This window comes from Mustela erminea, chromosome 3 (assembly GCF_009829155.1).
Source record: "Mustela erminea isolate mMusErm1 chromosome 3, mMusErm1.Pri, whole genome shotgun sequence".
Lineage (NCBI taxonomy): Eukaryota > Metazoa > Chordata > Mammalia > Carnivora > Mustelidae > Mustela > Mustela erminea.
This window is the reverse complement of record NC_045616.1, coordinates 8418458-8433578: the sequence shown is the minus strand read 5'-3', so window position 1 is coordinate 8433578 and position 15121 is coordinate 8418458. Positions and strand designations below refer to the sequence as shown.

The 15121-nt window shown below is 42.5% G+C and overlaps 1 protein-coding gene across 14 annotated transcripts in view; it reads right to left on the bottom strand.

Moving 5' to 3' along the window:
• Nucleotides 1-10574, bottom strand: part of NLRP3 (NLR family pyrin domain containing 3) — a 46355-nt gene extending 35781 nt beyond the window's left edge. For 2 of the 14 annotated variants that reach the window (XM_032335153.1, XM_032335156.1), the window contains exons 1-6: nt 9954-10056; nt 8926-8979; nt 8750-8811; nt 8219-8396; nt 4259-4357; nt 1983-3750 (exon numbers count right to left, since the gene is read on the bottom strand). In XM_032335153.1, coding sequence (XP_032191044.1) covers nt 1983-3750; nt 4259-4357; nt 8219-8396; nt 8750-8811; nt 8926-8979; nt 9954-10023 — 2231 coding nt within the window. In that variant the 5' untranslated portion in view covers nt 10024-10056. Of the gene's footprint in view, nt 1-1982; nt 3751-4258; nt 4358-8218; nt 8548-8749; nt 8812-8902; nt 9054-9953; nt 10061-10514 lie in introns of those variants that run through there. The other 12 variants (XM_032335146.1, XM_032335150.1, XM_032335157.1 and 9 more) reach the window with 10 other exon arrangements.
• Between the last annotated feature and the right edge of the window lie 4547 nt (nt 10575-15121).

The window sequence follows — 15121 nt, the reverse complement described above, 5'->3', positions numbered from 1 at the left end:
AGGAATGACAAAGACCAGGGGGCCATGGTAAGACTGTCCTGCATACCTTATTATGGAAACAGCATGAGTCTGTGACTGGCTGCCTTGGCACACCCTCCAGTACCTCCCTCAGATGTCTTTCTCCTCCCTCTGTCATCAGACAGCTGTCCTGCCCAAGGCCTTGTTTTCTGTTAAGTGATCCAGAGACTACACTGTGAGATCCAGATCTCAGATCTCACATTGGCTGCATAATAGCATCACCAATGTTCTCAAAAGAGAGCCAGGCCACACCATAGGACTAAAGTCAGAATCTCTGAGGCAGGACCAAGTATATCAATAGTTTTAAGACTTCCACATGGTTCCAACATGCAGTCCTTGTAAGAATACAGATTCTGGCTCTGTGTGTCTAAGATTGTGCCTGCAATTCTGCACTTTTGACAGCATGGGGTGGGATATCCATGCTGCTGGCCTTCAGAAGGTTCTGGAACACACAAAGCAAGCTCCTGCCCTCAGAAGAAGGTAACTGTCACCCAATCAAATGGGCATCAGGCTTTTCATCAGGAGTTTTAATTCAAGTCTCTGCCAGCCTTCTTTATAGCTCTGTAATCTTGATCAGGTTTCTTTCCAACATAGTTTTTAGGGCCCTAAGAGACAGATGTGCTTCCTTCCCTCATTACCTTTCTCTCACCCTCTCTAGGTTTTCTGAATCATTTGCCATCATAGGGACATAATTGTTTCCCCAGCCTCTGCCCTCTGAACCCACTGTTCCCTCTGTTTGAGTTGCCCCTTGCCCACACTCAGGTTTCTCATACTCCATGTGTCAGAGTCCAGCTGTTCAAGGGCTTCCCACCATGTGTTTCTGGCGCATTCTATATGTGTTCTTGCCATAGCCCATCCTCTCCACTGTCTGTCCTTTTTTCCCAGATATCCCCACAATTGAACCTTAAGTTTCTATGAGCAAGGCCTGGGTCTTCATCACCACTGAAGCCCCAGCAGGAGGTCCTGGATGACCAAATGATAAATTAAAAGGTCATCCTGCTAGTGATGCCAAGGATGAAAGAAGGAGCTGAAAATTTATTATTCTTGGTGGAAAGGCCAGTCCCCTTTCTCCTTAATTTTATCCCGTATCAAGTGCTTTCTGTGCAGGTTAAACCCAAGCTTTCATAGACTATCCACCCTCCCACCGTAGCTGTGGCAGTTCCCAAGCAGGGACTTCAGAGGTCAGGTAACTGAACTGCATTGCTGTCCCAACATAGCAACTCGCCTCTGATCTCCTACATTACTGAACAGACCCCAAAGAGGGAGCTGTTGGTGACTTCCTGGTTGTAAACACAGTGCAGGAGCTTAAAAGCACCCTCTCCTTCCCAGGCCTATATCCCTCAATTTTCCCTTATTATATCTGTTCCAATGAAGCCATGTCCCTTGGCATAGTCTCCTATGTACATTGTTCCTCAGACACCAGACTCTACTGCTAGAATCCCTTTAACTTCTCCTGCACTCACCCACATCCTACCAGTCCTTCAAGGCAGGCTCAATACTTACTCCTCTGATAAACCTCCCCCCAGCACCCAGAACTAAAGGCTTTCTGTCCTCTGTGTTCCTGGGACAGTCACTGGGGTTGTTTGGCTCCTTGTGTGTTAACTGAATACTATGCAGTAGAGCCCCAAGTCGACTGCAAGCATTTTGAGTTTACATTTTTATTCAACTCTGTAACCCACATAATACCTTGCACTGAGTTGGCATCTACCAAACACTTGCTTATTTTCTTCATTGGCTTTTCTCCTCATCCATTTATCCACCTCCCTTTCCTCTACTTGTCCATCTCTGCCACTGAAGGAGTCTGGTAGAAATGGGGGGTGGTGGTATTATTATGTAGCTATGGCAACCATATTGTAAAGACAGTTAAGAAGCAGGCAGAAAGAACAAATGCCCAGAGAAAGGTGGCTAGATGGCGGAGGGCAGCCCTACCATTCTAATACCTACCTGAAGGCAAATCACCTTACCGGTGAGTACAGGCAGCATGAGGATCTAGGCGGACACAGTGATCCACCTCAGAGAGCTGCATTTCCCCTTCTTCCTCCTCTTCCTCCTCCTCCTCCTTTGAGGAGTTATGAAGCAGCCTCAGGGAAAGTGATTCCACGCTGTGGCAGTTCTCAATACAAAAGGAAGAAACCACATGGTCCATTCTGGTGGAGAGACTGATCTCAATTTTGGGGAAATGGCCCATGGCTTTTTGTACAAAATCCTCCTCTTGCATCTCATACAAACAGTAGAACAATTCCAGCTGGCTGGGCTGGATTTGAAGATTCTTGGCCTTGGCTTTCTCTTTAATCCATTTTAGCAGTTCCAGCCTGATGTGCTGAGAGATCTTGCAACTCAGTTTTTTCTCCAAGTAGGAGGTTCTCTCCTGGTTTACAAGGCCAAAGAGGAAACGGACAACAAAGATCAGATATCCCTTTTCAAATTTGCCGTAGTTTTCAAGAAGGACAGTCACGTCTCGGTTGGGAAGCTTGGAACTTCTCCATGGCAGGTGCCTCAACTCTCCCTGTTCCTCCTCTTCCAGCAGGTAGTACATGGCAGCAAAGAACTCCTGGAAAGTCATGTGAATGAAGCTGTAGAATTTCTCACAGTCCACTTCTTTTTGGAATAGGTTCATCCTCAAGAAAGCAGACACATCAGCCCTCTGAAGGCCATGGTTCCTAAGGTCACACTCTTCAAACAGGATTTTCTGATTCCAGATTCCATCTGCAGCCAGTGAGCAGAGACCCCGGATGTTGGCAGAGACTTGGTGTTTCTGGTTCTCTCCATGAGACTGCAACAAACTGGAGAGGAAGAAGACATACACAGCAGTGGTGGTCTTGGATGTCTGGGCAAGACTCTTGCCACTGTCCATCTGCTGCTTTAACCCAGTGCATACAATCCAGCAGACCAAGGGGATAAAGCACATGGTGAAGAGGACCTCATTCTCCTGAATCAGCCTGAAGGCCTCTGTGGCTTGTTGCTCATCTGAAAAATACTTAAAGAAATATTCCTTTCTTTTGGCCTCTGAGAAACCCAGGATCTCCACATGACGGGGACGGTCCAGCAAATGCTGCAGTTTCTCCAGAGCCACAGGTCTTGTGGTGATGAGTAAAGAGGCCTCAGGAAGGAGCCTCTTTCTGATGAGGCTGCTCAGGAGAATGTCTCCCCGCTCCACCTTCTGCCAGTTTGTGCATAGAGTCTCTGTGTGCTCATCAAAGGCACCCTGCAGCTCATCGAAGCCATCCATGAGGAAGAGAATCCTGGAAGGCTTGCTCACAATCTTATATATGGGTGGGTTTGGATCAGGGCAGCAGCTGACAATCAGGTCCCCCAGGCTCCTCCGTGTCCCGAGGCTTACCTCCCGACAGTGGATATAAAACAAATAGTCAAACCTGTCCTGGTAAATTTTCTCTGATGCCCAATCCAACATGATCTTCCTGGCCAGTATTGTTTTCCCAATGCCTGCCGCTCCCTGGAATACCACCGTGTGAACAGGCTCTGAGTGTTGGTCATCAGGCTCAAACAGCAATTCCATATTCAGGGAACTCACAGGGCTGTCCAGCATCCTGGCTGAAGTCCTGCCAATGGCCAGGAGTTCATGCTCCCTCTCCTGTTGGCTCTGGTGTTCTTTGACAAGACGCAGCCTGGTGTAGCGTTTGTTGAGGTTCACACTCTCACCTAGACGGGCATTCCTGTCTTTAATACATTGGAATCTGCTCCTCACGTGTTTTTTGTACTTCTTACAGTAATCTGGGGTAAAGACAGAAAGGTAGTATTTGGGAGAAGTCCAAGCATACATGAGCTATCAACAAGGATCTGTGGTCCAGAGGGAGTGATGAACAGAGCTAAGGAAAGGGAGATGCACATTCTCTTCACTGTGGGTATGGACAGCCCGAGAAAATCTAGGATGTCAAAATCTTCCTATACACAGTTGACCAGGAGAACAGCAAAGTGCCATAGGTACTGTCACTTGCCAGAAAATCCTTCTTATTTGGTTTTTTTTTTTCCTCTTATTCAGTTATATTCCTTTAGGTAGTCTGCATCCCATACCTTTTAGAACCTGAGACACTCAATCACCTCCACTTGGTTCTGGGACTACAAGGAGCCATGTGAACACTGATCTGTTTTTCAGCTCTAGTGGATTTCCTGAAATGGGCCTTTGCTCACCAAGGAGAAGTAACATTTAGAATGATCAAGCTTCTCAGCTTCCAAAACTGGGTTTCCAAATGCAATAGGAAGCACTACCCTCATTGCTTACCTTTCCTTTTTTTACAAATAGAGATTCTGGTTAGGTACCCCAATAAACCCATCCACTCTTCTTCAAGGCTTTCTTCCTGGCATACCACATATACATTATCTGGAAGAACAAAAAAAAAAAGAAAGAAAGAAAGAAAAAAAAAAGAAATACAAAGTTAAAAATCAGGACTCCTGAATAAGATGATGTAATTGACACCCAGTACTCAACACCTGGCACAGCTCAAAGTCACTATCCCAGACATCTTGCAAACAAAAACATAGCTTTGAACTTCAGATGACAGGTGTACAGTTTAACATCCAGTTTGTGGCATTTGTGCACTCCTAATTTCAAAGCAATGGATGTCACTATCACTTACCCAGTTAGCATTGTGTGCCCGCAGTATCCAGTCTCAGGATCTCTCCCAGGCTCAGAAATCAATCAGCAAACACATGAGATAGGCAAGGTTTCTCCTATCCTTTGTTTTTGGCAAACTTCCCTTGGTGCCCTGGTTTTGAGGCCATCCCCACACTAAATATCTAAATATCCCCAAAATGGTTATGGGCCAGCAGGATTCTCCTCCTCCCCTGCCCCCAAATGCCTGGATTAATCATACACACATTCTGAGTCTTCAAGACAGAATTGTCAAGCTGGTTTGTTTAACTCAGTGGTTCATAATCCCTACTGACTTGAAATTCACCTAGGAAGTTTTTAAAAAGCTCTACCCCCAGTAAATATTTTTCAGTCTATCCAAGGTGTGACCAACACCATTATATATTTTTTATTTTTTTATAAACATATAATGTATTTTTATCCCCAGGGGTACAGGTCTGTGAATCGCCAGGTTTACACACTTCACAGCACTCACCATGGCACATACCCTCCCCAATGTCCATAATCCAACCACCCTCTCCCGACCTCCCTTCCCCCAGCAACCCTCAGTTTATTTTGTGAGATTAAGAGTCACTTATGGTTTGTCTCCTTCCCAATCCCATCTTGTTTCATTTATTCTTTTCCTTCCCCCCAACCCCCCATGTTGCATCTCCACTTCCTCATATCAGGGAGATCATATGACAGTTGTCTTTCTCTGATTGACTTATTTCGCTAAGCATAATAACCTCTAGTTCCATCCATGTCGTCGTAAATGGCAAGATTTCATTTCTTTTGATGGCTGCATAGTATTCCATTGTGTATATGCATGCATATATATATACATATATATGTGTATATATATATATATATACACATACTACCACTTATTTATCCATTCATCTGTTGATGGACATCTAGGTTCTTTCCATAGTTTGGCTATTGTGGACATTGCTGCTATAAACATTCGGGTGCACATGCACTATTATATTTTGAAAGCTCCAACATGCATCTACAGTTAAGAATCATAGATCTGGGGGGCGCCTGGGTGGCTCAGTGGGTGGAGCCGCTGCCTTCGGCTCGGGTCATGATCTCGGGGTCCTGGGATCGAGTCCCGCATCGGGCTCTCTGCTCGGCAGGGAGCCTGCTTCCTCCTCTCTCTCTCTCTGCCTGCCTCTCTGCCTACTTGTGATCTCTCTCTGTCAAATAAATAAATAAATAAATCTTTAAAAAAGAATCATAGATCTAAGCAGTCACTAAATTACACATCCTAAAGAGGAGGCACTTCACTGGAGAAACTGAGGTACAAAAGAATGAGTGCTAAGCACCAGGGGAAATATTTGGGAGATGAACCCAATATCAACATAAAGGATTCCTGGTAGGCGTCTACTCAGTCTGAATGCAAAAGCTATTGGTGACCCCAATTACAAAACAAAATCTAAACATTAACTCATGCCAAAATCATGACTTAATTCTTATCTAAAGCCTTACCCTATAATCTGGTCCTCCCCAGCAAAAGACAAACAAACTTCTTACTAGGTATAATTCTTCCATCTCATAGCCCAGTTACAGAAGCCAAAATAGCCTAGTGGTTAAGAGCCAGATTCCAGCCAAAGACACACCCAACATTGAACCCAGGCCTTGGCTCTGACTGAAAGAGAACCACAAGCAACCAAAATCTCTTTCAGGCTCACTTTACGTGGTTGGTTGACCTCCAGAATTATCTTTTATTTGCAAAACTGAAATTCTATAGCCATTAAAAATTCCCCAGTCCCTACTCGGCAGCCCCTGGCAACCACTTCTTGTCTATAAATTTATCTACTCTAGTACCTATTACAAACAGAATCATACTGCATTTGTCTTTTCGTGACTGGTGTACTTCGTTTAGTAATGAAATTGAAAGTTCTTTCGAAAGTGCAGCCTGAAGGTTGCTGGCTGGTATAGTTGGTAGGCCATGAAACTCTTGATCTAGAGATTGTGAGTTCAAGCCCTGGGCGTGTACAGACTACAAAAAAAAAAAAAAAAAAAGGTAAAATGCCAGTTTTGTGGTGTTTTTATGAGGAATGATGAAAATCCGTAAAAACTGCTTAGTAAACTCACTTCTGTAACTTAAATTTGGTTAGCTAGTATATAAGCACTGACACAATCATAATTGTGTTATTATATGCAATTTGTTTATAACATCCACCTACCGTGCACCCCTGCCTCATGCCTCCATGTCATGTGTCTCTCCCTCATTTCACCCATATTGCTGCTCCACTCACCCTGCTTCTCCTAATCTGCTTTTCCATTTTTATTCCTCTTTTCAACTAGTTCAACATCACCATCCTGTGATTTTCTAGATTCCTCTGAGCCCTTGCTTGTGCTCTTCCCATGATCTGAACACCAAGCCAAAAGAATAAAAACTTCACTCCTAGCATCTCCATAGTCCTAGGGGTAGGTGAGCCCTGACTTTCATTTTTAAAGAAAATTTCATTTCATTTCATTCTAGTTTCATTTTTAAAGAAACTAGAAAAAAGAAAACCGTTTTTCTCCAACTTCTCATAGCACTATCATGAGAAGAAAACAGAGGATAAAGCCAAGATGGTAAAAGGAATTATCGAAAAACAAACATACTAACTTCATTGCATCAAAAAATACCATCAACAGATGAAATGGTAATCCATGGAATGGGAGAAAACATTTGCAAATCATATATCTGATAGTGTTAGTATCCAGGATATATAAAAAACCCTTATAAGTCAACAACAAAAAAAATAACCCAATTAAAATATGGGGAAAAGTTGAATAGACATTTCTCCAAAGATAAACAAATGGTGAACAAGCACATGAAAAGTCATTCAGTATCAGTAGTCAATAGGGAAATGCAAACCAAAACCACAAGGAGATATCACCTCACACCCATTAGAATAACTAGTATCAAAACAAAAATAAAATAAAATAAACATTGGTGATGATGACGAAAAATTAGAACCCTTGTACCCTGTTGATGGAAGTGCAAAATGGGGCAGCCCCTATAAAAAACATTATGATGGTTCCTCAAAAAATGAAACCTAGAGTCACTACATAATACAACAATTCTACTTCTGAACATATAATCAAAAGAACTGAAAGCAGGGTCTCAAAGAGGTTTGTACCTTCATGTTCCTAGCATCATTATTCACAATAAACTAGAAGCAATCTAAATGTCCACTGATGGATAAATAAATGAACAAAATGTGGTATACACATACCACAGGATATTATTCTACCTTAAAAAGGACTGAAATCATGTCATATGTGACAACATGGAAGGGGCTCAAGGACTTTATACTACATAAAGTAAGCCAGATACAAACAGACAAATACTTTATCATGCAGTTTATAAGTACCAAGAGTAGTTAAATTCATAGAGACGGAAGGTGGTGGTTCTAGGGTCTGAGGGGAGGGGAAAAGAGGAATTGTTGTTTAATGGGCACAGGGTGTTGCAAGATGAAGAAAAGTAGAGATTGATTGCACAACAGGAATGTGCTTAACACTGCTGAAACGTATGCTGAGAAATGGCTTAAAAAGGTAATTTTATGTTATATGAATTTTATTATGATTTTAAAAATATGCTGTCTTCCTTCCACTCACCCCACTCTGGTGCATCCCTCTTAGCTTTCTCATAAAGGTCTCTCCTGTTGATTGCAGCAAAAATCCACACTGCCATGGCCCATGCCTTCTCCTCACCATTGAAGTCAATCATCAGAGTGGCCAGATCCATGTGGTCGGCTTTCTCTGTCTGACTCCGAGGGAGTGGTCGGCACCCTTTCTGAGAAGGATAGTCTTGTAAGTGCATTTTGAACTTCTTAAAGTCTGCATCCTCCAGATCCTCCAGGTAACGGGCCAGCTTGCAACGGACACTAGTCATGTTCATCTGTGGCTTTTCTCAGGGTCCTTGTGTAGAGATTCACACAAGGAAGCTGGATGGTGAAAACAGTGCACATGCAAGGAGAGTCTTCAATAAAGTCTATCCTCTTTAGAAAGAACTAAACCATGAAAAACCCACAATACAAAGGAAAAAATATATATATATACATATATATATATGTATATATATATATATATACACTGAACTTTAATTAGATGCCATCTTTAGTTTTGAAAAGTGACCCAAATACCCACCACAACGTTTTCCTGTTGGCTTGACTCAGGGGTGTGTCCTGATCCATGGAAAAATGGTGTCCCTATAGAGAGAAACAGTAGTTAAACCTACAAACGCAATCATGTCCACAGTACTATATGCCCAAACCGCTTCACAATGTCCCCTCAACATACCACGGGGAGAACTTTGTTCTTACTGTTTCCTGGACTATGTTCTAGGACAAACTCTTCCTCAGCTTCTGTTTCTTCATCTATAAAATGACAGAATGGAAAATATGCCTTTTCTATTCCTCCCAACTGAAAGGCTCTGGTTCCCTGTTTCTGTTTTGACCCAGGAAGTGAGTAAGTATAATTGTAATAGAGCAGCACGTGGCTAGACAGAGAAAGGAGAAGACGGACATGCACAGAGAAGGGAATGGTCTTCGACTGCACTTCCATCCATCTATTGATAGATAGAAACAAATGAGATGACATTTGGGATGCATAGGGGGAATGATAAACACATAACACCTCCTTGAGGTCTCCTGGCAACATTAACAATCATAGTCATTGTAGAACTCTTGGTTACTGAGAACCTCTCATGGGCAGGACCCTGCACTAATGTGTTTTCTTAACTCTTGCAAAGCCCTGGGAGGTAGTACATAGGCCTAGACCCACTTTATGGAAGAGGAACTGAGTCTTAGGAGAAATTAAGTGAGTTGCCCAGGGTTTCAAAACAAAAGGGGGGGGTGGTTCAAAACCAGAATTTAGATCAGGTTCACTGATTTCTGAACTTATGTTAAATACTACTTTCACAGCATGAAAATGTGTGTGACTCTATCATCCACTACATACCTAGGTTCCTTAGTCAGATACCAACAATCAAGATCAAAGACAATAAAATAGATGGTTAAAAGGCAAAAAAGCACTTTCGCAGCATTTACCACACACAGCATCTTGTTACAGAGTTCATGATCTGTTTTACTACATAGACTTAGGGTTCACAAAGAGCAGAGGTCAGCTACTGTGTCTTTCTCTGTTCTATGTCTCCCATATTTTGGATTAATAAATACTTTGTCTTTGTTTGGGATCAATCCCCTCACATTACTGAATTTGGGAAAGCACACCAACCCGAAGCCATAAATGATGTTAACAGGAGATAGAGGGCCTATGGAGCTGTGGAACAGTGCATATGGGAATTTAGTGTGACCACAGCGAGTGTGCAAGAAAACTGAAGCATGCTCACCTCTCCTTGTACCTTCATCTTGCCGCTCACTTTTGGCTCCACACAACCACCAAGTCCATTCCTTACGCATTTGAAAGGGAGGTGGGGCATGTCCAGATAGATCCATCAGTTTTACAGACCTTCCCAGGTACCCCTCCATCAGTCTTTCCACCCACACCAGGACTCTACCTCTCCTCTGTGACCCCTATCCCTAAGTCTCATGCACTCTATCCTTTTACCTCCTGTGTCCCTTGGTGTCCAAGACATTTATTTCCTCATACACATCCACTCCTTGGCAGGGGGTGGGGGGCGTGCTTGGCAAATCTGATGCAGTTGTGGGTATAAGCTGTACACTACTTCCCTCACCCCCTGCCCCTACACACATACACACTTGCATACATGCACAGAGCCCAATAATGAGAAACATAAAAGGAATTTCCAGAATCATTGCTGAAGGGCAGACTTGGAAGTGGTCAGAAGAAATCCTTAGTGTATTAACCAAGACAACTCTGGCCCTCAACATCCCCTCCTCATTTCTCCCCAGATCTTTCCAGCCATGCAGCTCCACAGAACTGGACTCACCCAGACGACAGCCTCAGAAACAGCCCAAGAGGAAACTTGATGCATTTATAATGGTCACAGCCCAGCAGGAGAAGGAAGGATGTGGCCTCAGCATGGAGTGAACAAGCTTGCATCACAGACAAAGCCAGAGACTAACAGTTACTTATATAGCTGGATTTTCTAAACGAAATGAATAGTGTTCTTATTTCTGGCTGTAGTCAGAGATGTCTGCACTGTCCTCAGTGGCCATTGGGGTAGGGATGTTCCCTCTGGGTCTCCAGTGGCCATGGGAAGGTTCTGAGTGGGATAAAGGATTCTGCCAGGGCTGGCAAGTACAGGATCAAAAGCCTGACCAGCCTTCAAGCCATCAGATGGAAGCCGTTGGCAGGCAGTAGGCTCTCCACATCACCTGTCACTGTCTGTAACCACCTTACTGAAGTGAGAATATGCTTGTGAAAACATCACCTCCACCAGACCACATTTATCTCCTCCCAAAGTTTCCTAATATCCTTGTATTATTGTTGTTATTTTATCATTACTTTTTTGTGTGTATGGTAAGAACACTTAATACAAGATCTACCTTTTAGTAAATATTTAGTGCACATCACAGAATGATCAGTTATGGGCACTGTGCTGCACAGATCTCCAGGACTCGGACATCTTGCATCACAGAAACTTGGTTACGCTGACCGATACTTCCCCAGTCCTCCCTTCCCCAGCCCATGGCCACTACTATTCCACTCTCTGTTTCTATAATTTTGACTAATTCACATTCCACATATATGTGACATCATACAGTATTTGTCTTTCTCTGTATGACTATGTCACCTTGCATAATGCCCTCAAGGTCTATCCATGTTGTTGCAAACACCAGGATTTCCTTTTCTTTCATGGCTGAATAATATCCATGCTGTGTGATATATATACATATATATATACATATATATGTATATATATACACACACACACCCCATCTTCATCCATTCTTCAGTTTATGGACACTTAGATTGTTTCCATATCTAACTATTGTGAGTAATGCTATAATGGACCTGGGAGTGTAAGCCTCTCTCTGAGAGCCTGATTTCAATTCCTTTGGACAGACACAAACTTTGCTCCCTGACTCACTAACTCACTTGTCTACAAACACTTAAAGAGCACCTGGTGTGTGCCAGGCATGACTGCAAGCCTGAAAAGCACCTTGCTAGGCCCAGGAAGATCTGGGGTCAGAGAAGCACCCAGACCATGTTTCCCAGCACTCATGGTGGCTGCAGGACCAGAGTGTGCCACTGTCATGTGTTTCATAGAGCATAGTGGAGGATAGGTGCTCAGCTCCCCAAGCCAGGGCAGAACCCTTGAGTGAGAGGGACATGAATCCATGTCCAGAGGAGGGGTGCTGGAAAATGGTTTTGTCTCTGTGCTGATGGAACTGAAGGCAGAGAGTTATCCTAGGGATTGAACAAATGACTAAATGAGCACAACCTGATTCAGTGAAACTGGAGTCGGTGATTAAGTCCTGCTACTGGTAGTAGCAATTGTTATACAATTGTGTGCAGAATGTCCTGAGAGAAGAAAGAGAGATACCTACTCCTACTATGGAAAGGGCAGAACAGACCTGAATGCCAAGCTTTACCGATCTGAGGAGTAGCAAGCACTTCATATGGTCAGGACAGAGACACAGACAATCACGCTGAACCAGAAAACATGGAATTTAATTTTTTTTTCTTTTAGGACGAGACAGCCTTTCCCTTTTGTTTTCTATCTTTCTGTACTATTTGAATTTTATTTTGTTACCAGGCATTACTCATATGAGTAAGAAATAAATTAATCAGTTAATAGACCCCACTTCTTCAAAGTAGATCTAAAAGAAACCTTCAATCTTTTTGAGGTGCTGTTGGATCCCATTTGATAGGATCTTGTTGAGAATCTTGGCATCCATATTCATCAGGGATGATGGTCTAAAATTATCCTTTTTGATGGGGTCTTTGCCTGATTTGGGGATCAGGGTGATGCTGGCTTCATTTAAAAAAAAAAAAAAAAAAACAAGGTCTAGAAGCTTTTCCTTCTGTTTCTATTTTTTGAAACAGCTTCAGGAGAATAGGTATTATTTCTTCTTTGAATGCTTGGTAGAATTCCCCAGGGAATCTGTCAGGTCCTGGGCTCTTATTTTTCGGGGAGGTTTTTGATCACTGCTTCAATCTTGTTACTAGATATTGGTCTATTCAGTTTGTCAGTTTCTTCCTGTCTCAGTCTTAGAGCTTTCCAGAAATGCATCCATTTCTTCTAGGTTGCTTAACTTACTGGCATATGACTATTGATAATAATGTCTGATGATTGTTTCTGTTTCCTTGAAGTTAGTCATGATCTCTCCCCTTTCATTCATAATCTTATTAATTTAGGTCCTCCCTTTTTCCTTTTGGATTAGTTTGACCAGTGGTTTATCAATCTTATTGATTCTTTCAAAAAACCAGCTTCTAGTTTTGTTGATGTGTTCTACTGTATCTCTGGTTTCTATCTCATTGATCGCCACTCTAATCTTATTTTCCTTCTTGTGCATGGGGTTGGCTTAATTAGTTGATTTTTTCAGTTCTCTAAGGGGTAAAGAGAGCTGTTGTACTCTGGATTTTTCAATTTTTGTGAGTGAGGCTTGGATGTCTATGTATTTCCCCTTTATGACTGCTTTTGCTGTATCCCATGGTTTTGGAACAATGTGTCTTCATTCTCACTGGTTTCCTTAAACTCAACACACACAAAACATATAATCATGTCAAAAACTGGGCAGAAGATATGAACAGACACTTCTCCAGTGAAGACATACAAATGGCTATCAGACACATGAAAAAATGTTTATCACCATTAGCCATCAGAGAGATTCAAATCAAAGCCACATTGACATACCACTTTACACCAGTTAGAATGGCCAAAATTAGCAAGACAGGAAACAACGTGTGTTGGAGAGGATGTGGAGAAAGGGCAACCCTCTTCCACTGCTGGTGGGAATGCAAGTTGGTGCAGCCACTTTGGAAAACAGTGTGGAGATTCCTCAAGAAATTAAAAATAGAGCTTCCCTATGACCCCACAATTGCACTACTGGGTATTTACCCCAAAGATACAGATGTAGTGAAAAGAAGGGCCATCTGTACCCCAATGTTTAAAGCAGCAATGGCCATGGTCACCACACTGTGGAAAGAACCAAGATGCCCTTCAATGGACAAATGGATAAGGAAGATGTGGTCCATATACACTATGGAGTATTATGCCTCCATCAGAAAGGATGAATACCCAACTTTTGTATCAACATGGACGGGACTGGAGGAGATTATGCTGAGTGAAATAAGTTAAGCAGAGAAAGTCAACTATCATATGGTTTCAATTGCCTGTGGAGCATAAGGAATAACATGGAGGACACTGGGAGAAGGAGAGGAGAAGTGAACTGGGGGAAATCGTAGGGGGAGAAAAACCATGAGGGACTGTGGACTCTGAGAACCAAACTAAGGGTTTTGGAGGGGAGGGGAACATGGGATTGGGTGAGACTGGTGGTTGGTATTAAGGGGGGCATGTATTGCGTAGAGCACTGGGTGTGGTGCATAAACAATGATTCTTGGAACACTGAAAAAAAAATTGAGCTTTTACCTCAATATAATAGAAATATTTTAAATCCTATACTGAAGACAAATTGGAGCAATACTGTTTTAAAAGATTTTTCTTTCCTCCCTATTATTACATTTGTTAATGTATTAGGAAGAAACAACAAAATCCTGAGTAGGCTTTTTTCTAAAAATTCAACATTCTTTGTCCAGATTTTAGATTCTCAGAATAATTGTCTTTTATAGATGAAAGCAAAAAACAAAAAACAAAACAAAACAAAATCAAAAACAAACAACAAAAACCACTTCCAACATCCCCCAACCTCTTCTCCTCCCTCTTCCACCCACAGACCCAGGCATCCATGGGGACCTAGTTTCCAGAGTGTCACAGACACAGAATCCAATGGCATGTAGCCTTTTGTGGCCAGGTCCTTCCATTCCTTGTGATGCCCATGAACCTCATTCCTGCTGCTGCATCTCCATCCTCCTTTGCTGCTAAGATGGATTCCATGGTGTGCACAAACCACAGTGTGTTTGTCTATTTTCCACACAAGCACATGTGGGTTGTGTCTCATTTTTGGCAAATGTTAATAAAGCCACTATAAACACTCACATGAAGATTTGTGTGTATGCTTTCATTCCCCTTGTGTAGATATCTAGGAGTGGAATGGCTGGATTTTATGAAAAGACTGTGTTTAAATGCTAAGAACTGTCCAACTATCTTCCAAAGTGGTTCCACCACCAACCATGCATGAGGACTCCAGTCCCTCTGCCCCCTAGCCAGAAACAGTTGTGTTGTACTTGTTTAAGCCATTGTAACAGGTTTGTAGGAAACTTGTGAAATTAAAGAAATCATTTGAAAATTGGTGCAGTTTGACTAGTTGCAATTACTTAGGGACATTAGTCATTGGGAATCTGAGGAAGAAAAGACATGATCTCCAGCCTTCACAATGCTTAACCTCATTTCCTTCTATCCCTATTGGCTGGTCCATGCTCTTTTCCCTTTCAAATGTGGGAATAGAAAAGTCAACATGAATAATAAGC